Raw genomic sequence first — 24950 nt, 5'->3', positions numbered from 1 at the left:
AAGAAACACCACATCATAGCCTTATACTCTCAATTTCTGATTTATACTTGATGGTAAATGTCAGATTTTTGTGTCGAGAATCAGAATCAAGACACTTCTTTCTAGACTCAAGCTATTGATGAAAAATCCAACATTAAAGAGGAGTTCAGTACAATTTCAGCACTCTTAATGGACTCAAAACCCCAGGGTGCTTTGCAGCTTAATGCAGGGTAAGTTTGGGGTAAGAAACGCAACGTTTGCTTTCCTTTTTTTGTTCGTTTGCTTTAAAAAAAAATCTATTAGTCACACTAGTTCTCCTGCATGTTTTCACATTTTTACGTATGCCAAGTTCAAGCAGATACTTGTTGTAAAGCATTCTGGGAATTGTAGTTCATCACTGATGTGTCTGAAATGTCTAACTAGTACAGTATTCTAATATCTAGTAGGGTTTTTTTTCAATCAAGTAGTGTTTCTGCTGTCGTAGTTTTGCAAAAATGCACAATCCTCAGGAGTAAAAGGGAAGCATTGCATTGTGGACTGTAAACTGAACAGTGAAACAGTATCAGCAGGAGGATTTGTTCAGGCTGCTGAGGTTCTCTGAAGGCTTCTTATAATTCACAGCTAGTTGTTGTTGATGTTCAATATGTCTTAAAGTTCTTCAGTCACACTAAAAGGCCTCTCTGGCACACATCTCGAAGCGCTGCTGTTTCTTGCCCAGCAAGAGTCAATCGTTGCTTTGATATTGCAAACGTCAACTTTTTTTTCGAACCAGATTTTGAACTCAGAGGAAACGTCCAGCTCCCTTCAGCAGGAGCCTTCGGTTCACGAGTCGTCCCCTGGCGGTCAAATCACACTCGCTCTCGAAAATCATCTTCGCGTCTGTCATACATTCTTGTTTTTTTTAAAACTGTAAAAAAAAAAGAAAAGAAAAAAACAAAAGATGGATAAAAACCAGAGGAGTCTGCCAGTTGTAAAAAATATCGCCGCAGTTCTGTTGTAAAATAAGTTACAAAAAATTGAAATAAAAATCTTTGCGTACAGTACTAAAATCTAAACTAGACCTTTCGAACTTAAGAACCACATGTTAAGTCTATAAATATCTTTACAAATATACACGTTAATTATTCAAATAAACCTTTTCTGTATCACTTTAAATGATTAAATGATTTACACTTTCATGACAGTGTCTTCTGGATTGCAATGCTTCCATCCTAAAACAATACTTTAAAAAAATGTAATTTTTTTGACTTTTAAGTACATGGCTGTGGACAGCAATATGATACATATTTGCATTTTTATATTTACAATAAATCATTTTTCTAGATACATTAAAAAAAAACACCTCAGAACCTCACGGTACTAATTACTGAATGGCCCTGAAACTTCGCCTCACATTTAATGAGGAATTTGTTCCATGATTATCACAAAACCGTTTTTTTTTTTGTTTTTTTTTTCCCGGGATGCTAAAACGTGACGATGGCGTAGAAATTCATGAGAAAACACATTTATATGCTCATGTAATCCTCTCTGCTGTTGAGCGTCTTCTGTAAAAGCTGAGACGAGTTAGTGAGTGTCTTCGGAAGAACGAGTCCCATCATCATCGAGCTGATTCTGGCTTTGCTGGTAATCTTGTCGATGGATTTTCTTTAAGATTGCAAACTTTGAGCGCGATCTGAGGGCTCCGTGCAGACGAGAGAATAAAAATCTGAGGTCCTCGCCTACTGGATCACCAACCAATCACTGACCAATGCCCTTCATTCCCTCCTCTTATATCCTCTTATGTCTTTTCTTTCAGTCTCAGGAGGTTCTTATCCCAGTAGGCACGGAATGGTTTCACCCCACAGATTGTCCGTAACAAAAGACTGGCCCGAGTACAAAAATATAATTTCATTTCTGAAAAGAAGAACACAAACATGGTTCAACGGCAAAAAATAATCCTTCAATGATTCAAGAGTCTCTTGGGGAGTCGCAGGATGAGGAGGAAGGGGAAGAAATATCAGTCAAAGAGGATTTCGACCAAGAGTTTAAGACGAATCGAAGTGCTGAAGCACTGTGGAAGTATTGCATGCAGAGTTTTCATTTCCATATCTTGAGCTTGAGTCACTGAGAGGTGTTTGTAAGTCCCAAACTGTGAGAGGAGGTTAAAGTCCAACTACTCCCCCTCCCCCAGCTCAGGTTTTATGTCCTAATCACCCCGTTACTGGGGAGCTGTTTGGGAAGACAGGGCTCGTCAGGCAGCGGGTCGTGGGCGAAAACCGAGTCGTCTCCTGAGGAGCAGGTGCTGTTGGAGTCCTGACAGGTGGGCGAGTACTGCTCGAAGGGCACCGCCAGGTCCAGGTACTCCTGTCAGGGGAGGGGTCAAAGGTTAGACTGCTCAAATCCCTTCTGTGCTCACATGATAAGTGACAAATTATATAGTTTTACTTTGGAAGTATGTTAATTGATTCCTACACGACATGTTTAAAAAAGACCTCTGTTTTATAGTTGTATCTTAATGTGATTCTTAATAAATAATTTGTGTATTTCTCTGACATAGTGGATACTGTTATATTGTATAGGTTTTAAACAGACCTGTACATTTACATTGTGCTGTTTGATTTTGACTTGGTGGCTTGTATATAAATGTATCCATTCAATATGCTCATTATTGCAAATTCCCACATGACTTTAAACGTCTAAACTTTCAGAAATGTGTTTTCTACGTAGGTGAGGATTTATGCAGTGAAAGTTTACAGTGGTCTAAGGTGAGACTAAAGGTAAAGTTCGGTGTCCTTCCTGGTGTTTCCATGCGATCAGTCAGCAGCAGCTGTGCAGGGAGACTTACGTCGGTGGATGTCATGGATAAAACCCGGTCGTGATCTTCTACCAGCTGTCTGAAGGTCGGTCTCTGTGACGGCACCGCGTGCCAGCATTCCCTCATGATCATGTACCTGAAACACCAACACAATGCTTAGCTCCTCTGCATTAGGATTAAATATCCATCTACGTCACATATCCTCAGTGACTGGTGTTGGTCTACTTGATACCTGGATGGTGATGATCTGTAATTAGAGGTAACGTAAAGTAATTTTTGGTTTTTACCACTTTTCACTTTCATTTGTTGTGTTTCCAGCTGCAAGAAGACACTTTTCACCACAGTTTACAGTAATTGAGGAAACCCAGATGAGTTGCTAATGTGTATGATGATGAGTGGATCATTTAAAGGAATTGAAATAAAATAAATGAATGGCTCCAGTGAAGTGTTTTACATCTCATTTTCAACAAGAATTTTGTATTATTGATCTTTTAAAACCAGATTTTCACCATCAATGATAAATTTAGATGAATAAAATGGATTTTAAGTTCACTAAAAGAATTCTGAATCCATAAAATCTGATTAGAGATCACATCCTGTGGCGTATATGGCGTATAATTTAACCATGTGTCTAAAAGAACATCATCAGAACATCCAACAAACTTCAGTATGAACTTTGTTTGAGGGGGTTTTCTCTATGTTTTTAACGAAGCGACCACATGGTCCAAACAAGCCGCAAGTCTATTGGTTTATGGTTTTTCTAACCAAACCAAACACACGATAACAACAAAAAGGCTTAAGCTCAACTAGAACTCATAAAGACACCTACAGCTCATGCGTGCAGTTGGCAGGTTTGTCCATCCGATGCCCCTCCTTCAGCAGCTTAAACAGTTCCTCCACTGGGATTCCCGGGTACGGCGAACCTCCCAGGGTGAAGATCTCCCACAACAGCACCCCATAAGACCACCTGAGCGCCGAAGAACACACACACACACACACACACATGATGAAAACAGATTAGAGGGCGCTCGTAGCCTGAAGCGGTCAAGGTTTATGTGTTCCCCAGATAAACCAACGAATCAGGTCGGGGAAATATTGATCTTCAATAGTGTTTACTGCACTCAGTTTAAGAATCAATCTGACAATCTTATTGTCTGGGACAGCCAGTCAATATTTGTAAAAATCAACAATTTGTAACTTCAGCCAGAAAGAAGACAAGTGGAGACAAACTCATTAGAAAGAAATGGAAGACAGATTTTGTTTTGTTAATAGTTTGACGTGAGTTGAATGAAGACATTTGATCTTATCACATTGGCTCAGATTTAAGAGGCAGCATTACTAAACATAGAGATTTTGAGCCAAATATTATACACAAGCCAACTGAGCACAAAAAAAAAAAAAAAAAAAAAAATCTCCAAGTATATCCGCAGCAGCATATTAGTGTTCTGGCTCTTTCTTGTGCATCATCAGTTTAATAAAAACATCCTCGTCAGCATCATTTGAAAGTGGGCCAGTATGTGCTACAGCCTAAAATACAATAAATTACAGATGTGCCTCTTTGTTTCTGTTTTTCACCCACTTTTGAGACTTTTAATAAAGCATCTAAGAGCAATATAAAAACTATTTAAATATCCAAGATACGTAATCATCTTTACATTGTTTTCATGATTCAGTTTAAATAAGTAAACTGAAAGTGCAAAAGTGTGGAAGAAATCCTCTGACATATAAACTGTTGTGAGCTCAAAACATGAATGAGAAAACACATTTTACAGTCCAGCTGCTGGTCCCTTCCAGAAACTCCTGCACCTCTAACCTCCTTCACCTCTTTTCTCCTTCTGTGTCTGTGGCATCGGTCCAGTTTACTGCTGCATTATTCCTAAATGGCTAAATGAAGGAAGGTAATCAGATAATGGCGGTCTATTAACCCCGGGTGCTATTGTTCGGCCGTCCGTTTAGTGAATCAGAATCAGACCCCTCCTCTCGATGCGGTGCTCAGTGGGCTTAATCTAATTATCCATGCTCCGGTCCAGAGGCCTGAAAACAGCCGCTACTGGCCGGGCCGGCTAGTCCTCCGTGCAAACACACAGAGAGTGAAAGGAGACTGTGGCGAAAGAGAGACATCAATATTCAGAGGTAGAAAAGAGGAAACAGAAACTGAAGACAGTTTGAGAATAAACGTCCAGAAATATGAACTCTAACCGACTCATTTTCATTATCGTGTTCTGGACGTGAACAAATCAGGTCTTTAGGGTCAGGACGGGTTCAGGACCGTCTCAGGGACGAGCGCAGGAGTCAGCGGGACGAGCAGCCACAGACTCCGGCTGTTTATAGTCACTGCAAGTCACTGGGGATGGATTTTCACGAGCTATTAGGCGGCTAACAGGAGGCAGCAAATCAAGATGTAAACACTCAATTTTACAACGGCACCTGCAGCAAGAAGAGACGACAGACTAAGAATGACAATGAAGGCCAACATAACATCAGTGTGTATGGGAGAGATGCTCGTATCGGGCCAATAGCTGGTCATGTTTCAATATTTATTATCTTAGAATCTGACCAGTTTCCTGCCAAAGAAATCACCAAAGTCTTCAGTATTAATTCCTGTCAGGGGTTCAAGTCTGTATCTTGAACAAAATAAGACAAAAACTGCACATGGACCTCTGGCTCACCCAAAGTGTGACTCATCATCTGAAGCTGCTTTGTTTTTCTGTCTGTCCTATCAAACGTCTGGCTTAGTGAAGGGGAAGAACCTTTCCTACTAGTAATGTAGCTGAATGTAATCTAAACATTATAAAGTCATTTTTTGTCTTACATCAGGTTTTAACAGTAAATAATGAAAATGCTTCTAGTCTGAACCTGCAACTGATGATACATCTAAAGAACATCCTCCATCAGTCCTGTAGACATCCTGTTGTTCTGCTGGACAGTGATTGATTCATTCATCAATTACTGCTGTTTTCTATCCTATAAATCATTTCTGTGAATGAGTCAACGACAAAAGCTGCAGCCGGTTTGAAGCAGCTGGTTTTGGCCAACACCTTTTCCACTTTATGCTGCTTTTAATGGATTAGTGCATCTCTGAAGCTGTTCAAAATAAAATTCTCACCTCCTCAATATTGGCAGCAGGAAAAACTTACTGCCTGAGAAATTAAAAGGCCAATATCGACACTAAATAAACCTGGTATATCAATTTCAAACTGGTTCTGTTGGTGGAAAGTGTCACTTGGATTTGCAACATGATGATGCAAATTACTTCATTCGCTGCACAGAAAAAAAAGTGTGAAACGACGTTGTAAAAATACTTCAAAAATGGCTCCCGGAGTGTTCTCGCTGCCAGTTCTTGTGTTTGTGAGTGTTTGGAAAGCTGCGTGTACTGTGATGCCAATTGTGCTGTGTGAGCTGCCGCACGCAAAACTTTCCCCACATTCAGCCCCGTTCTTGCTTTTTGCTTGTTGTTCGACTGCGACTGTGTGACAGATTTGCTTTCATGTGTACTAATTGTCTCCCCCTCCCGTCTTCTTCAGCATAACATATTTCAGTACAAACCATCATAGGTCAAAAGTCAAAGTCCCCCGGGGTGTGTGAGAGTAAACTGGCTGCAGAGCGACTACTGTATAGAGGGAGGAGGAGGTTTGGCGGGAGGATTGACTCTGTAATCCAGACCTGCTGAAATAACAGAGCAGGCTGATTCTTCTCTCGGCCCGTTCCCAGTCTAGTGTAATCACACGGCGAGCCAGTGTTGACAGGGGCCCGTGTTTGGCTTGGATGGCTGTGCTTGGGACACAGCGTCTGGCTGCAACCGGTGGGGGGGCGAGGAGCAGTTTAGGGGGTTTTCAGCTACCGCAAGACAGATTGACTTTGTGACCTCCTCGCCTAAATTCGCCTTTCTTCTCCTGATGGCAGCCAGCACAGGAGCAATCAGAGGTTGTAAAGAGGTGTGTTTGTCTCCGCCGTCCTGATTCCTTTGAGTCGTTATGGGAAAACACCCCGAGGGAGCGCCTTGTGATAAAGCCACTGACCCTCTTATCTCCTTCTGTTCTGGGGCAGGTTGGATTTACGCTGATAAAACAACATTAAGATGTTGGTTCTCTGTTGTGTTTCTGTCTCTCTGTGATGTCGTGTTGGGAGATTAAAGAACAAACGCAGCGAGGAATGTGGAGCCGCTGATACACAAGGAGTTTAGGATTATCAAGCGAGCGCAGACGACAGCAAGTGGGAAATATTCGGAGGGGGAACGCCACGATTTCATATTCACACGCACAAACTCAGCTTTTGATGCTAACACGCTCAGTCATGATATTTCAACACCCGGATTCCTCCAGTGTACAGCAGCTCCACATGAGTAGACAGTTGGCATGCGACGGTTAGTTTGTGCAAACTCACACATCGCTCTGGTGCGTGTAGACCCGGTCGAACAGAGCCTCCGGAGCCATCCATTTCACGGGCAGACGACCCTGCAACAACAGAGGAACCACAGAACCACTCGGTCAGCAGAACCATTCTGTACAGAGCAGACACCAAAACATGGACCCAAACACACAGAGTTCTGCCACCACTGTCCCGCCACCTTGAACGGCAGCCAGAATGTCTCGCCATAAGAATCTCGGCCACATTCATTTACCAGGTTTTAAGCGTTAAATCACAATCTATCCCGTCTCTGGTGGTCTCTACTGAACCCTTTGGGCTGTTCTAGCTTGATAAACTGAATTCTAATATTAAGCGTTTGTTGACTTTCTGTGTTTGATCTCACTTTCCTTACATGAGCTGATAGTGACACTGGAAGACAACGTTTAATTTCAGAAATGAGAAAAGGAAGTTACTATTTTCCTTTTAAGATTTGTAGAGCATTTAATGCAAAGGAAAATAATCCTGCTCTCCCTTTATGCAAGTTGAAGCCTAAAAGCCAACATGGTTTTCCTGACACAGAACGCTGATGGAACGAGACTCACGTTCGTGGTCTTTTTGTAGTAGTCTATATTGTGCACGTCTCTGGCGAGACCGAAGTCGGCGATCTTCATTACATTGTCCTCCGTCACAAGGACGTTTCTGGCTGCCAAGTCTCTGTGGATGCACTGCGGGAGGAAGTACAAACAAATCAAACACACATCGACACAAACACATTCTGTACGCTGCTGCACTGCAGGCTGACAGCTCATTTACCTAATGTCTTTACCACTTACCATTTGTCTGGCTTTATATTTGCCTTTACATGGCAGACGCTGACCTTTACCTCAACTTTAAAACCTCAACTTCCAACCACGAAACTTATTCCGAACCGTTAACTAACTTTAAATCTGATTTAAATCTGATCCCAATGAGGTTATTTTCATTTTGCAAATACCATAAAACCATAGTTACATCCTCAAAAGTGAGGTTCTCTCATCTACTAATTTTAGCTAAACTGGCCCTAAAACATTCTAATTCAATCCCGTAAACCTACAAAATAACTTAAAACACTACAAACTAACTAATTTGCTGGGCTGTAACAACAGATTTAGATGCAAATGCAAAGAAAATGCATTTAAACTTCTATTTACTACATAAGACTGGCCTAAGGAAGTTTAGAAAAGTACAGGCTGAAGCATCCTTACATTAGAAGATTTCTTTCCTAGAGGATAATAATAATTAAGTTGAAAACATGCACACATCCACACACAGAGGCTCAGCTCCATGAAACATTTCAGCATTGGGTTGCCTTTAGACGCTGACCTTCTGCGAGGCGAGATACTCCATGCCTCGGGCAACCTGGTAGGCGCAGGACACCAGGTCTTTGAAGGTGAGCTGCTCGTCTGGGATTTTACAGGTGTCGAAGGAGTAGTCCATGCCCGGGGGCCGCCGCGCCCGCAGGTACTCCCTCAGGTTGCCTTTAGAGGCGTATTCCACCAGGACGTACAGAGGACCTGCATGGCACACAGAGCACAGAGTCATTTCCAGAACATAGTTAATTAGTGTGTAAATCAGCTGCTCTGTAACGTGCTGCGGCCTCACCGTCCTGTGTGCACGCTCCGAGCAGGTTGATAATGTTTTTGTGTTTTCCAATCATCTTCATCATCTCCATCTCTGACACCAGGTCCGACAAATCTTTATCCGTGGCGTCATCTGGCACAAGCAAAAGAGAACAAAGCCAGGTCAGAACAAATGATGGAGCACTTTATTGTAGTGAACAGCTAGAGGTGACAATGATTTCAGATCATCATCATTATGTATACAGGGAAAGGGAGTGGGTGTGGAAAAGAGAGAGAAAGACACAATGCTCCTAATATCCTTCAGGAAATCACAGAGCACAGTACCATCGCTGTTACTGTCAAGGTCATGTATGAATTCCTGCAGCGCAGCCTTAACAATCACTCACCTTTCAGCATTTTCACAGCAACAGTGAGCGGCTTGTTGGGCTTCTCCTTGTCTATGCCAACGGCCTCGGCCATCACCACCTGACCGAAGCAGCCCTCACCCAGAGGTTTACCGAGAGTTAGCCTGAAACAAGAGCAAGAAAATCTCAGTGATTGGATTTTTGCCTCACGCAGCGCTTAGTGCTGTTTTCTTTATTTTCTTTACACAGATTTGAATACGACTGCTTTGATTGCCAAGTACAGTAAGCACGGAGGAAGGTGTCACGGTGACCTTGATGCATTGGCTGCTCACATGTTTTCACAGCACATCACGGTACAAGGGCAACAGCACAGTATCAGTCAAATCTGAAATATGTTGCTTGGTAGAAAAAAAACCGCCACAGCGCACCATGTTTTCGCTCTGACAGGTGTTCGAACGGGCGTGATGAATGCCGATCTGCAGAACAAATTTCAAGTGATTCTTACCGTGATCGAGGAAACTCCCACTTAGGGTCGGAGGGCAGTTCCAGCTCTGAGACGTTGGCGAGCATCGGGCCGTCGCTGGATGACAGGCGGGCGATCCTGACCAATGGCGTGTTGGAGTTCATGGAGGAGTTGGAATCCAAGGACACCTGCTTGGGTGCAAAATCAAACTGTTATAGTCTCTGAAAGGGGCGAGCTGATGTGTGTTTAAATAGGTAGACAGAGGGGAGAGGGAAAGCCTAACATGACCTTTGACCCAATATCCAACTCTTAATCTCAGTTTCCAAGTTAGAATCTATAATCTTTCACAGAATATTTTTTTGAATAGTTACTTTTAGCAAGATTAAAACTGAGACATTCATCAGTAAGAGTGAGATTTAATTGGCTTAAGTCATCACTATTCTCATTTTTATATTAAAACGTGTTTTTTTTCCAAGCCAAATCGGTTCATGAAAACTCCCACTGTCAAAGTGGAACTGCTTAAAAGAAACTAAATTCATTCCATATGTTTTGCAATTGAACTAAACAGAATTAAAACAAAAAAATCCTTGTGAGATGCTACAAATGTTTGCATTGACTGATTGTAAAAACTGGAATGCTGTTTGGCAGCGACAGACCACAAACATCACACATCTTAGAACCAATGTCAGAGCTCTTTCAGCAGCCCAGACTTTCTCTGAAAAACAGCCTGACTTCTGATAACAGCAGTGACTTTTACAAACAGTGGACCTGTGGCTGTGCACAGGAGGAAGCAGGCAGTAACAAAGACGAATGAAGGAGGATGCGGAGGTGGGCGAGGTGGGATGGACGTCTCAATCCATCAGCGGGCTCCATTTCCAGACCGGCGGTCCTGCCGCTGAGCCCGTGGGCTCGACGTCCTCCCACCATTTATCTGACTGCTGGGGGGAGCTGATGGCTCTGACCCTGCTTTTGATGAATCTGTTTGTATCACAGTCTGCCAAGATCAACCCCTTCAGGTGGGGTCCTGACAAACAAACATGTCCACTTACCAGACTTCCCTCCACAACTTCTTGACTGGAGGAAAATGAGAAAAACGCTGTGAAGCTTAAAAAAAAAAAAACAGCCCCGACCACAATTTCAGAGGCATGAAAAGTAATATCTGATAGAACATGCCAGGGGGTTTATGGGAGATTTACTCAGAGTTATGAAAAAGAAAGGAGAGAACCAGGAGATTAGCTTTACAAAAACGAAGCAAAGATTACAGAAAAAATGCAATAAGATCTCCTCCTGCACTACCTTATAAGAACATGTATATTAAGGTAGTAGAATAGGAAAGATTTAGAGGCTACAATTAGAGCATCTTTCAAAAGATGGTTTATACCTGATAGAAAGTAACAAGACTGCTTTTATGCAGCAAAGACTAATTGGAAAAAAAATACATGATTTTACAGCTTCTTTGGCTAAATCTGGGCTTCGGTTGTAAAAGTCTTGTGTTTGTTTTCCAAGAACTGAATTATGACTTTCAAGTCATAGTTTTCTTTTCTAAAATTGCATCTTTTTGCATTTTGAGGAACACAACCCTTCAATTACGGAGCTGGAGAGCTGGAGCTCACACAGACCAACCACGCAGCGGCTGTGTTCTGCACACAGTGGGAGTCCAGCAGGGTGGGGCGGGATGGATAAAGACGAGCTCATCTGCATTTTTAGACATTCAGATGCTCTTAGCATCCACAGTGCGATCAAAAGATGTAAGACATTCGTGATCGCACACATCGCAAGAAAACCAAAAGAGCGAGAGAAACACTCCACAGCCTGATAGTTTTCTAAAGATTATACAAGATAGAGGAGTAACAAGAAGAGAACTCGTGGCTCAGGAGCTCAGATACAAGTCTTTTGAAGAGAGTAACGCGGAGTGAATAGAGGACAAGATGAGAGTGAGGGCAAAGTAATTAGTGTGCAGAGAGAAAGCCTGCAAAAGGAAAAGTAATCTGTCCTGGTCTTCAGAAAACCTTTCTCCCCTCTTGGACATGTCTGATTCTCGTTCCTGTTTTGATTCAGACTTGTCCTGGTCGAGCCACTGATGGATGTTGACTCACTTCACCCCCTCCGCCTGTCTAGAGAGCACAGCCCTGCTGAACAATCATTCCCACCATTCACACAAAGCTTTGGGATATAGAATTATAGAAGTCTATAAATGATGATCTACCAGAATCCTCAGAACGCTAACCTACTCAAGAAATTAAGTTAAGACAACATTTCAGGTTTGGTTGTTTTTGAAAAATGTTCAGGGGTTCAGATTAGTTTAGCATATAAACAGAAAGGGGGGGCAGCGAGCTTGGCTCTGTCCAAAGGTAAAACCAAGTCTAAATGACTGAGATCATGTTTATTGGTGAGCTTTAGAGTCCTTATGCAGTCCTTATGCTAAGCTAACTGTCTCCTTGCTCAATCCTCAGATATAAGAATGGTATTGATCTTCTCTTCCAATTCCCTGCAAAAAAGTGAAGCATTGAATATTCCTTCAATGCTTGAGGCTTGTTTTTAGTCTCTAACCAGTTTTGGTTTATCCCGCCATGCTCGCATTCTGTTTGAACTTTGGTTTCGTACTTGACTCGGTCTTGACCGAGGCTCGTCCTGAATGCGGCCCTGAGACACGATGACGTGAAGAGTTCTGCAGGCTGCAAGCTGCGGCCATGCAGCTGCTCCACTTTATGTTTCTCTCCATAACAGTTGAGGGGCGAGTGTGCCTTACACTGAGAGTGAAATCTAAAACTAACACTGACAGTCACAGGAGGGCATAAATATCCCTGAGCTGAATCTGCTCCAAGATAAATGTGAACACATGTCACTACTGTGATGCCTTCCAGCGTCCGCACAGCGTCATCAAAGCAGCGGGACAGAGAGAGATCCACGACAGATAGACGTGCAATAACCTTCTCTATTTTCTTACACTCGTAGCTTGCGTGAGTGCTACCCTGCCTGCAGTTCCTCTGCTGAAAAGACAGATATCGCAAATACAAACGCCTCTGCAGGTTTCTCAATGTGGCTCTGATGTAGAAAAATTACTTTATTTTTCCATGACTAATTCAGGGTGCTTCCTTGAGTTAATAAGTTACTGCCTCCTTGACAGCTGTGGTTGTTTTTCAAAGTAATCTATATTCTGCTGCAGTTCAGTTTGAAGAGAAATACAGCTGAAACAGCATCTGATGCAACGAATGTGATAAACAAGTTCCTGATGTGTCCGATTGATTTTTTAAGATAATTTATGATTTTTTTCGTGAACTTTCTGTGCCTGGATCTTCTGTAGTATTTCTAATCTACCGGGGAAGCCAAGTGAGTTTGCTGAAATGCTGATGAATTAAAAAAAAAAAGGCTCCATTGCTACATCATTTCACCTACATCATCTGCTTCATGTTGGACCAAAGTTAAACTGAACTCAACAAGGAGAGAGGAAAAGAGGGAAAGTGTTCATACTAATCTTGTATCTACTTTCTGTTACCTGTCTCTTGAGGGGGAACTTTGAAAGTTTTTGCACGGGCGGCGTGGGCAGCGTCTTCTGTGTGGTCATCCTCATACGGCAAAGGACGACGATGACCACAGCGAGGATGAAGAGCACACAGCCCGTCACATAGATGAGGATGTCGGCGTAGTAATCCTCCTTCTCTGGGCTCACTGCTTTGGGAGGAGGAGGTCACAAACATAGGATGTCATTCAAGATACACACATTAAATGACAAACATGACAGCATTTTATTATAATAATAATAATAATCTTCATATTTTTCCACAATTTATTTCACCAAAATATTTTTCTAGATTATTAAAAGAAATATTGCTTTGCCCTGTAGCACGTTTCACCTAAACAGGTTCTTGGAGGCATTTTTCTATGGAATAACACCTATAAATCAAAAAAGAAACAGATCAGAACATAATCAGCTTGTAGTTTTATCCTGCAGCAGGTAATTGCACCCGTGATATACTTCTCCCTAGGGAGGTAATTGTTGTGTTGAACACCGAACGCAGAATGCCTTTAAATTGCCTAGTAGCCTAGAGACATTTAAACAGACGATCTGCTCTGATTAAAAAGCGTCTTTCAATGGAGGCCGGGTTGCGTGTTCAGTTCGTCCAATTAAAGGGGCGATGACACAGTTGCAGCGCACTTAAACACGTGCTTAACAAGGAACAATCTACGATAATGAACGATAATTAGGTTTGAAAATGAACGTAAAAGATTGTGCTACAGAGCAAAACATGAAAAAAAGCACAGTGGCAATTATAGTTTAATGACATTCATATAATTTGAGGTGAAACTGACGACAAAGAGCGATAGAAAGAAGAAGAATATACCTGGAAGCACCGTCAGCCAGGCAGAGTGGTAAGCATAGCCGATAGAGTTCCCTGCCAGACAAGTGTACTCGCCCGCATCCTCAAAAGACACATTGGTCAAGAAGAGAACCTCTAGTTCCTTATCTGTAGTGTTAATACCAGCCGTCTGTGGAGGATGAGGGGGGGATAAGATGGAGGAGGGAGGAAAGAAAGAGAGAGAGAAGAGATATCTTGAGCCCAAAGCTCCTCAGAAGAATCACCAAAATATACCCAGGAAAGGACAGAAGTGGGGATTTGAAGGAGTCAGCAGCGCTGTTTTCCTCTGCTGACAGCACCGCCACCAACACCTGAAAACACCCAAGCAGCACCTTCACCACGCTGCGAAAGAAGCTCGCTGGTTCAGTCTGAAACGTCACCCAACCCTGAAACTTTTCACACTGCAAAAAATGTCCTTCTTATCAAGTCATTGTGTATCAAGTCAGACAATATAGTAAGAATATTAGAACCATTTTCCAATACTAATCAACTTGTTTCATGTATCTGCATATGTTGTGCGTATGTGCATATTCTTAAAAACAGCTTTATTCTTACAGCAGTGCCAGATAAAACCAGGATGTCAGTGTTTAATAAGAGACAAAAATGATAAACTTGATAAAATGTAAATGTTTGCAGTGCTGTTTGACAGGGTTGGAGTTTACTCTTGTTGCTGCTACTTACTTAAACCAGCGTAAAGTTCACCGGGCACCAAAGAAAGCAGATCCCGTCACTGCAGGCCTCGTCTATATCTTATTGATATTTGATGCAGTTAGTTATAACATTCATATCTTTGTGTTTCAAATGTGGAATTTAAGAAGTTGCTCTTGAATGTTTTTGGCTGTATTTGTATATTTGACAGAAAGCCGTGAAGGTTTTTTTTTTTTCTTCTGGAGGTGCCTCAAGCATCTATTCATGGTCCATTGCTTTTTTTTCAATTAATTTAACTAAACAACCTATTTTGGCTTGTAAAGACTGTGGTTTGTTGATAACAGCAGTTCCACATGAAGATTTTGGTTCACTAACACCTAATCTAACATATAATCTAAAAAAGGAGACACATTTTTAAATTGTTTCAGCTGAACAAATGTACAAGGTTTGCAATTCTTTGCAATACCCTAAGGACTTACTTATAAATAACCTTAAAATTACTCAAAATACAAGCATTGCTGCAGTTGTGGCTTTTCCAGTTTTGACTAATGGTTGCTGTGATGACCAGTGGGCAGTCCGTTTTAAACCCGCAGTCTTGATGTGGCTTGGTAGGGGGGTGGGATGGGGGAGACTCTCATTCCCCAGGCGTCAGTAATGAACAGTGACATCCAGATCCAGTCATGAATCAGAGTCCCGCTGCTTGCTTTTATATAAAAGCACATTAATACAGCTGCAGAGTGCACTCCCAGGGAAATCAATACTGTTCTGTGTGAGGTATGCTTTGGCTGGTGGGGGGTTTTATGTGGGCTTTTATATATGCGTATGTGTGTGTGTGTGTGTGTAAAGGTTGTTTGTGGGGCAGACTTTTGAAGTCCCAGTAATTAAAGGTGTGATATTGTGTTTGTTATTGATCAGGAAGGAAGACACAGTGGCACTGGGCGTTAAGATGGATGGTGGCTACTAGCTAACACATCAGATCCCAGCAGAGGAGTGTGTATGTGTGTGTCAGCATGTGTGGTTGTCCTATTAGCAAGCCAGTGAGCCAATCAAACCCACAACCAAGAGGAGCCCCACAGAGAGGAGGAGACACAGCAGAAGATCAAATGTTGAGAGCTCAGGATTTACCTGGTTTGTGTACCTTAAGCCAGAAAGCGTTTTCCGACTTGCCTACAAAGTTTGAGGCTCGGCACCAGTATTTCCCAGCATCTCTCTCTGTCACGTTGGACAGTTTCAACTTACTGTGGGCCTCAGTGTGTTCACTGACAACACTCTGTAGGGAAAATTGAGAGGCACAGTGAGGCCTTTACAGCGAAAACCTGCAAGAACACAATTACAGAACATATACGCAAATCTAGACAGCACACACACACTCACACACACACTTCCTAGAGCTCACATAGAGGTAGTACCACGAATTTACCTAAATTTCTTACTTTACTTTACTATACTTATGTTCCTGCAGTCTGAAGTGAGTGTATGTTGCTAAATTACATGGAAACCTGGAAAGACACACACACACACACACACTCTCATGCATAGAGAAGCAGGCTGTCTTTTTGTTAAAAGTTTAAAAGCATTACAACGTCAAAACTGTAAGATCACAAACACACACACACACACACACACCATACATTGCATCGTAAAACAAGCTGTCTACTGGTAGATTAAAGCCATTACAGTGTGTCAATCTCCCCAAAGCGTGTGTGCTGCGTGCATAAACATACACTAACACTTGCTCACATGCGCATTGCTTGTGACAGGCTCTCCAGCAGAGAAACTGCCGCTGAATAATTAAACGGGCAAAGCACATAAAGGAGAAAACATATCATGTTTTATGGTTGCTTAATGAACATCCAGGGCTTGGCTCCAGACGCCTCCCTCTCCCTCCCCACGACGGGGCGAGTCGCTCATCGTTAACTCTTTTTCCAGGCATCAAAAGAGCGATTCAGGCATTTCTCAAAAAAAAAAAAAGAAAGAAATCTAGCATGACCCCCTCCTCCCGCCCACAGCTGTATTTAACTCCTACAGTATATGCCACACATGAGATGTCGCAGGGTCTGAATGAACTGTGGTGGGGCCAGAAAGAGAGAGAGACAGGCAGAGGGAGGCATACACAGATTTCAGTAAATACTGTTTCAATTATGTGGTAGTCGAAAATAGAGCGTGGAGCCGCGGTCTGGGCTGACAGGCTTTCCCCCCTCCTCTCTTTATGCTGGCCTGTCTTTCTCCTCCTTTCCCTCCCTCCTTCATCTCTCTATATCCCCTTTCAGACATGCACCTCGTGTCTTAAATGTGCTGGAAATTTCACATTTCAGCCTCAAGTTTGAGTCACTTTTCCGTAAAAAAGGTTGTGATGACAATTGGATCTTGAAACATTTCTGTAACACTTCCAACACGAGTGAGTCTGAATCAAACGCCGCCGAGAGGCCAAGCGATCAGAGAGAGATATTACATGGACGGCTTGTTCTGGATCTTCTTAGAACACAGTAATAAGTGTCATTTAATTCTCACTTCTGTTCAATTGCTGTTTCAGGCAGTTTAATAAATCAGGAAATACTGTGAATAAGCAAATTTTAGAGGAATAACATTGAGAGCATTATGCTAAAGTAAGCTAACTGGCTTCATATTTACTGTAGAGATACACAGTACTATTCCTTTAAGTTGTGAAGGTTTTCTAATGTCATTTCTTTATCATTTCATTGATTTCTTGCCCCTTGCAATTTGGGACAAATGAGGAAAAAACTCCCAGTAAAACCACAATAATCATTAGAGCATCAGTTTCCCCTAAATGTCAACTTCCATGCCAACTGTTCAGAGTATTAATATATTCGATTTACTATCTAATAAATGATTAAACAGTGGTTAGAAAATTAGTTTTACGGGAACCACCGGTGAGAAGCTGGGGCGATGTGCATCCTTCATGAAAGTGATTAATTAAGGCTTCAGCTGAAAAACAATCCATCATTAATGCAGCCAGTTGCAGAACTGAGAGTCTGAGGACGCTCTTCTACCGTGATATCATCACTTTTCAGCTCACTTCAACTCACTGCTAAGTGAAGTACAACTTCAAGGAATAGATGAAGCCAGCAATGTTACAGATTCCACGTCTGAAAAGGGCTTCGCTCTCTGTCTCCTGTCTCCTGTCACTCTTCTTCTCGGCTTTCTTTCTCCTTCCATTTCTCTCAATTTCTGTCACTCCCTCCCTTCTTTTGTTTCAATTTCCCGTCTTATTTCTTTCCTTCTCGTCCTTCCTGGCTGTCCCTGCTTCTCTCTCTCACTCCTCCTCCCACTCATTCTCTAAGTCTCTCGCCCTTCATCTTTACCCAGCACTCTGTCACTCTCTCTCTGTCTCTCTCTCTCCCTCCCTGCTGACTTTGCCCTTCCTTGTATTCTCCACTCATTTTTTCCATGGCTTTTTTGGGTGCCTCTTCCCTCTTTCCTCTCTCCTCCTCCTGCACAAACCACGCGACGCAGCACATCTGACGGCAGCGGCGGTTAACAGAGCCCGTCTCTCTCCCTGCGTTGCCGCCACCGCGGCAGTTAACTTAGTCCAAACCAGATGTTTGTTTTATTCCCTCGCTCGCTCTAGAGGCAGAAAAAAGAAAAAGGGGGAGGCCAAATAAGAAAGCAAGAGGCCTTTTGGTATTTTTTTTTTTTTTCTACGATGGGAGTCTTCCTCCCTTCACCCCAAATAAAAAAAAAACCCGCCTCGCAGTGGGTTTAGGGTGTTGTCCTCCTCGGTGAGGAATGCTTTCTCTTCTATTCTTGAACACCAAAGCTGCCTATGAAGGCGACGAGACCTCCAGGAGTTGCTCTTCAACAGGAGCAGACCCTCCTATGACTGACTGACGCCTGCCCCGACTGTGTTTATCTAACCTTTATTTCATAAGGGAGTGCTTGTGATTGAGAAATGCTTTTCAAAGAGCTACACAATGCAGCACCAGAGCAACTGCAGCGGCTGCAGACAAACAACCTGAATATATCCGAGCAGTTTGAACTAAAAACACATATTGTAATATCAGTGGTCAATTCGACAATCAATACGTGGAGATAGGAATGAGGTGGACACACTATGATGAGTTCATAGCAGAAAAAGTGAAGGATGCATCACTGATTTAAGTTTTATCACTACTAGTATAATGTACGGCCTGAAAACATTCAAAATACGACCTTTAAGGTTTTTTGCTACTAGCTCATGTATTATACTTTTTGTTTGTTTTGTCTTCTGGCGTTTTCTTTCGTTTATCTGCTCTTATTCTTATCTCACAGAGAGTCCAAATAAAGCTCAATATGTCTGTTGTTGTCTATCTGGAAATCCAATGAGCAAAGGTCAGGAAAGAATTTACAAATCTGGAAAAAGGACAAAGCACATAAAGAACAGCTTGTGTTCTTTTCTTCTTGGAGAGGAGGATAGGGATATAATGAAAGATAACATGGAGCAAGAGGAAAACAAGCTCAGTAATCTTCTTTTCAGTAATGATTTGATCACATAGTGAGTTAAACAGAGTAAGCATGATTACTTTGGCAATAATCTCATTTTTAGCAGCACAACAATGCTGTATTTTGCAGAAAGCCTGAAAAGATGTGACCTCAAAAATATTAGATGTGACAATAAATATTTTTCTTGACATCTGTGCCTGTGCTCACGTCTAAAACCAGTTAAAGATGCTGGGCTCTTGACTGATTGGTCATGTGAACTATTGGTAAGATATCATTGCTTGTTTAAGTTATTTTAGCAGCTCCTACTGTCACTGCTTCAAGATAATCTGAACACCTTGAAGGAAAAACAGCCTTTAAAGGTGTAATCATCAATTTATGGGAAAGATTGTTGATATTATATATATTAATATATGACTGTATTAGGATTGCTGACTACACCTTTAATTATGACATGATTAAATCACCGGCTGCCAATTATTGTTCAGGCCAACACTAGAATAAAGGATCACCTGTCAGTTTGTGCAGGTGTCACATGTTACAGCAGAAGCCTTGACTGTTATTCACAGTGAACATATGATGTTAATGGGTGTACGTTTCTGTGTGCTGCAGTGTGATGGAAAGTGCAGGTGAAGCTTTTCTTTCCCATAATGAAGGTGTAGTGTTCGAGGAATGAGCTCGTCAATTATACGCTGCAGTGAGAAGCGCCTGTGGGACCCACCCCCGCAGACCCACCTACTGTAAAAACTCATTAAACTGGATATTTAGGAGAGATTAATTATGAGTGAACTCATCATGGGCTCCACAGATCTACTACAGGCAGACAGGCAGATGTGAAACCCACCTTCAGGATGTTGACGTAGGGAACACCGTCGGGGCCGTAGCGGCTACCGTTGACCTCGATGTGTTTCAGCCACTGGATGTGCGGCTGTGCGTCACTGTAAACCTTACAATGGAACTCCACGTCGCTGCCCACCACCACCGTCTGGTTGGCCGGCAGGCCTGCCTGGAGGATTGGCCTGTGAGGGGAACGCTCTGGGAGAGAAAGCACAGAGTCATTAGCACAAGACAAGCATGGGAATGATGTGCTCCAGGAAAAGTAGATATAGGATAGTGTTTTTTTTTTTTTTTTACCAACAACTCTCGTGGGTTTTTTAAACCACTTGTGCATGTTAATTAATTCCTTGTTTATACAGAAGCAGAAGTGAAAGTAAATGGTTCCGTGTTGTTTACCTAACACATCCAGCTGGTAGGTGTGGGTGATGGCGCCGTACTTATTCTGCACCACGCAGGTGTAGTTTCCCCGGTCTGACGGCACAGCGCTCTCCATCACCAGACTCCACTGCTGGTGTCTCAGCTGGGGGGAGGACAGGTGGGAGAGAAGAGGGGGGCATAGTCAGCGTATGTCATTACAACACATCTACATTGACGAGGAGTCTGAGCCTATTTCAGGAAATCTCAGGGGGGAGTTTGGTGTCACATAGATGAGCTTACTTAGTATATTTCCTCTTATGATCAGAAACAGTGACGTCAGACATGCACATAAACAGACGCTCAATATACATCAAACAACATTTTGAACATCTGCAACCATGTGAAGCTTCATTATACGGATACAGAGAAAATACTGTACAATGAATCACAAACCGAAGCTAAAATAGACACGAACGCCCCTCTGGCTCTCACTCACAAAAAAATCCACCCATTTTCACAAATGAGCTCTCTGTCCAGAGATAACCCTCCTCTGCAGCGTCAGATCTCTGCCCTCACTCCTTCCTTTGATATCCTTTGGTAGAAAACATCACAGGGCGGCCAGGTTGATAAACAAGCGCGTCCTGTGTGCAGCGCATGTTTACCGAGGTGCACACCCCTTTGAACAAACATTTAAAATGCTAATACAGCTTGAAACCCCTTTTATTAACTGTATACCGGTTGATAAAGAACAGCTGTAATTAGCTGAAAACAATCTTTCGACATGGTGTAAAGGTCCTGATGGGGAAACAGTTGTGTAAAACTGAGATGAAAAGGATTCAGGAGTAGAGAGCAGTCTGATTGGACGTCTGGGGCAGTCTTTGGATCGGATTTTATACACTGAACAAGATGACATGAAGAAGTGTGACAGGACATACTTAGTATTCTCTAGATGCAAGATTGCTCAACAAATTTGCGAACAGTGATGGCAAGAGTATTAAAAACAGAATGTTTGAGCGATCAGTTAAACTAATTGAAATAATGACGTGAAGAACATCTCATATGGGATTAGTAAAAGCATCTCTTAAAAGCATTTTCTTCTCCCTGCCTGCAGTGAGAGCAGGCGGGATTTTTTTTTGCACCTCTGAAATTGGTTCCACTGTGCCAGTCAAGAGCAATCCATCCCCGGAGAATTGAAGGGTAAATTTTGCGTAGTAATTCAAACCAGGTGTGGCTGGATGGCAGCAGCAGCAGCAGCAGCAGCAGACAGATACTAACTTGACAGATTCAGAAGCCGCTCAGAGGCTGAGTGAGCAGCGCAGCACGGCGAGGCGAGAACAGAGAACCTGCTACGCATCGATAGGCAGAGTCTCCACGGGCCAAGAGGGACGACCTCCGCAGCTTAAGTGGAAACATGCGCCTCAGACGCAGCCGCCGCTGTGCTTGCTGCTGCGAGACAAGCGTGGAATGAACACCTCCGAAAGAGGTCAGAATTCTTAAGGACGGGAGTGAGTGATGTCAACAAAGAGGCTTCTCAGGGTGGAACACTTAACATCACCTGCGTAGGAAAATGTGCCGACCCAGAGAGGGCTTAGTGTTTTCTCAAACGTTTAACCCCACGTGTTTAGGTAAGCAGCCAGCCATTCACAGGACGTATGTATATATATATATATTTGTAGGTCGAGGATCCCACTCTCCTCCCCTCCTTCCTCTCCCTCTGTCTTACGGTATACACTCCTCCACTCTCTCTCTTGGAGGCGCATGCGGAAAATAATGTAACAGTGTAAATATTATGCCTGTGTGTGCTTTTTGCAGTTGCATGGTAACATGGGCCAGGCAGCCCGCTCGACGCTGGCAAACGCTTTTTCAGAGCGGCTGGCTCCACCCCGTCTACCCCTCTCAGAGCCGAGGAGTCAAACTGAAGTCAATGGCTGCACTCATGAGCAGATGAGTGACGCCTGCTGCTGCGGTCGCTGAGCCGAGTTGAGCACGGAGGAGGAAGGGGGTGAGGGGGAAGGGGGGGTGAGAAAAAAACGGCGACGCATGAGGAAAGCTAAAAGGTGGTAAAATACGAGCTGAAGTTGATGCTCAGCGGAGGCCAAGACCACCAACAGAAACAGAACGAGACTGTGATCAGAGTTAAAGTCTTATTTAGATCCTGATTTCATAAAACCACCTCATTTCATAACAACCAGGGACGTCACACTCACTGCTGCTTCTTTTGAGGTGCTGGTGCTTTGAAATACTTTCATTTCAGACACACTTGCACTTTTGACCCCACTGCTTTTGACCAACAGCTGTAGTTACTGTGCAGATATAGATTTTATATTCAACGTCAGACAATTATGGCTGCTGTCAAGGACCAAATCTTGCATGTTGCCACTCACAGCTTAGTTTCAGCTCAATAAGACATGAATGTTGGACACGATCTGTAGAGGGGCATGTAATCCTTTAACTTAATCTGACAGCATGAAAATCCCCAAACTGGAGATTCAAGATTTCTAACCCCAACATACTATTGTTTTTATTGTAATGGGAGTTTGAAAAGAGCAAATATTGACAGTATGTGTTTTTCCCAAGTTCTTACTACTAACTAAAAAGTCTGTTTTTATGATTTACATCTAATACCTTTAAAGTATGACTGTGTAAAACTGTATCTTTCAATTTACAAACGAAAAACTCTGCAACAGTTAGACAATATTTCTTTGGAATTTAAATGCCTCTACTGTTGCAGCACATTCAAGTTTGCATAACAAACATCTTGTAAGAATACAAATTAAATACTGTAAATTCACCGCACTGAATTGCTTCTTTGTGGTAATCATTAACTTTGAGTGGCATTTCTAGTTTAATTCCCCCCCCATCTCTGCCTTGACACATTTAATTATTTTCTCCATACATGCCACTTGCTTTTATTACCATGTTACATTGGCTAACCCCTGTTGAACCTGCAGCATTAGTGCCCAAACGTGATAATCCCATCCATTCCAATCACGCCAGATTCCAAACAGAATTAAATTATTAAGGAGCTTACGTTAGAGTCATACGAGGCTTTAAAGGTTTTAGGGCTTTGGCTGTGAACCTACAGAAGGGCATAAGCCATGGGAATGGACAAGGAGTCACACACTGCAAAAAGTGTGCATCGAAAGGAGACATTCAAACAGCATAGGTTGGGATTTATATTGAATTCGGCATTTCGTGCATGAAATATCTTGAGACCAATAAAGTTGCTTTATTGTAAGATGTTTCTGCTTGCCTTCCAGCACTTGTCATGGAAAACAGTCAAATGACTTCACCCTATTGGCAGATTCTTCCACTCATTTTAATCAAAACAAGAATTCTCGACATGACCGCCAGCTTAAACGGCTCACAAAGACACAGGCATCTTTTGCAGTGTAGCGGGTGTTTGAGAAAACACAGGAAGCTCCTCTCCCTTTATAGTCCAAACCCTCCGTCTTCACCTCGCAAAATAGCCCTGTCAGAACCAGCGGGGCCAGTTACCAGGATTTATGACTGTGTCAGAGCGGACCAGTGGCCCGGATCTGTGCTACCGTCTAATTTGACCCACAGAGAAAGCAGAAACAGATAGATGCAGTCCTAAGGGCTTCCTATTAAAGCTGGCAAAGTTTGTGGATCTGTTGCCTGAGTTTGGCTCTGCATGCCATTGCATCAAACTTGAAGAAAAAAGAAAAAATTGGAGGTATGCGAGTTCAAGGGGAAAAAAAAAATAGGTAAGACAACCAAATAAATAGGATAATCTGTCCTTTAATATCCGCGGTGTGTTTGGATAAAACAACAGGGGAGACAAGCGACCTGTGTGGCAGCTGTGAAATTAAAAAGAATCAAAAAATAATCTTGCAAAGCGTAGAAATTCCTACGTGGCCTACAGAGGCTCACAATCCAGGCCGTGTCAAAATCTGGACTGGAAAAACAAGGATTTAAAGTGCTTAAGTCTTAAAAAGTAACAGTGTGGAGCCGGTTTAAGAACCCTGCCTTGGAAACCTGTCAAAACAGGGATTGAAAAATCAGTTAAGCGCTGAGCGACCTGGACGAAAAGAAACACAATAATTACATTGTCAACTTTTGTCTCGCTTGTGCCGGCGCAGTTTAGCATGAGCACAATAAAATCCCTTCCGCCATATGTGGCAGCGTACAACAGCATTGGCTTTGGCTGTCAAAGACTCAGGGCGGCTCAATAGGCTGGCGACACGCCCATCTCTCCCCACCTCCCATCTGATGGCTCAATAGAGAGGTGAACTTTAACCTTTAGGCCCTGCCGCTCCATAAAGGAGGAGGCTCAGAGCGCCGCAGTTGTCTGGGAAGGTGCACAATGCTCCGGCATGTCGCCCTGCTGGAATTTTATTTTTCATTTTACAAATGAGCCACACATACTATTTACCGTTTCATTAACTTTCAACAAACGTACCGTTTAGTTCTCTGTGATGCATTTCAATAGACTTAACAAGTGCTCGTACGAGAGAAGTGAATGTATTAACAGCCTCCAGTGCGCTCATGGGAAAGATTAGATTAGATGGGTTAGTGTACAACTTTATAGGTCTAAAGGACGGGATAATCAAACGATTTGTGCTTTTAAGAGTAATAATTATAATACCAGCATTCACCCTTTTCTACTGAAGGTGTTGATGGTTTATTTTATAAATCTTAAGTGTTACTCTCTTTACGAGTAGTAAAGTAGTCAGCGATTCCCCCAGAAACACATTACTTACAGGAGAAGCATTTGAAAAAGCCTTCAGACCATCACGGGACATT

The 24950-nt window shown here is 42.6% G+C and overlaps 1 protein-coding gene across 3 annotated transcripts in view; it reads right to left on the bottom strand.

Annotated features, from left to right (window-relative positions):
- Positions 1 to 820: 820 nt before the first annotated feature.
- Positions 821 to 24950, bottom strand: part of fgfr3 (fibroblast growth factor receptor 3) — a 61557-nt gene continuing 37427 nt past the window's right edge. For 2 of the 3 annotated variants that reach the window (XM_070841792.1, XM_070841790.1), the window contains exons 5-17: positions 20223 to 20346; positions 19834 to 20024; positions 13890 to 14034; positions 13043 to 13215; positions 9589 to 9737; positions 9126 to 9247; positions 8762 to 8872; positions 8483 to 8673; positions 7723 to 7845; positions 7157 to 7227; positions 3603 to 3740; positions 2804 to 2909; positions 821 to 2322 (exon numbers count right to left, since the gene is read on the bottom strand). In XM_070841792.1, coding sequence (XP_070697893.1) covers positions 2158 to 2322; positions 2804 to 2909; positions 3603 to 3740; positions 7157 to 7227; positions 7723 to 7845; positions 8483 to 8673; positions 8762 to 8872; positions 9126 to 9247; positions 9589 to 9737; positions 13043 to 13215; positions 13890 to 14034; positions 19834 to 20024; positions 20223 to 20346 — 1809 coding nt within the window. In that variant the 3' untranslated portion in view covers positions 821 to 2157. The remainder of the gene's footprint in view (positions 2323 to 2803; positions 2910 to 3602; positions 3741 to 7156; positions 7228 to 7722; positions 7846 to 8482; positions 8674 to 8761; positions 8873 to 9125; positions 9248 to 9588; positions 9738 to 13042; positions 13216 to 13889; positions 14035 to 19833; positions 20025 to 20222; positions 20347 to 24950) is intronic. The other variant, XM_070841791.1, reaches the window with a different exon arrangement.

Source organism: Pempheris klunzingeri, chromosome 13 (assembly GCF_042242105.1).
Source record: "Pempheris klunzingeri isolate RE-2024b chromosome 13, fPemKlu1.hap1, whole genome shotgun sequence".
Taxonomy (NCBI): domain Eukaryota; kingdom Metazoa; phylum Chordata; class Actinopteri; order Acropomatiformes; family Pempheridae; genus Pempheris; species Pempheris klunzingeri.
Note: the sequence above shows the minus strand (reverse complement) of the source record. Positions and strands in the feature narration are given on the sequence as shown.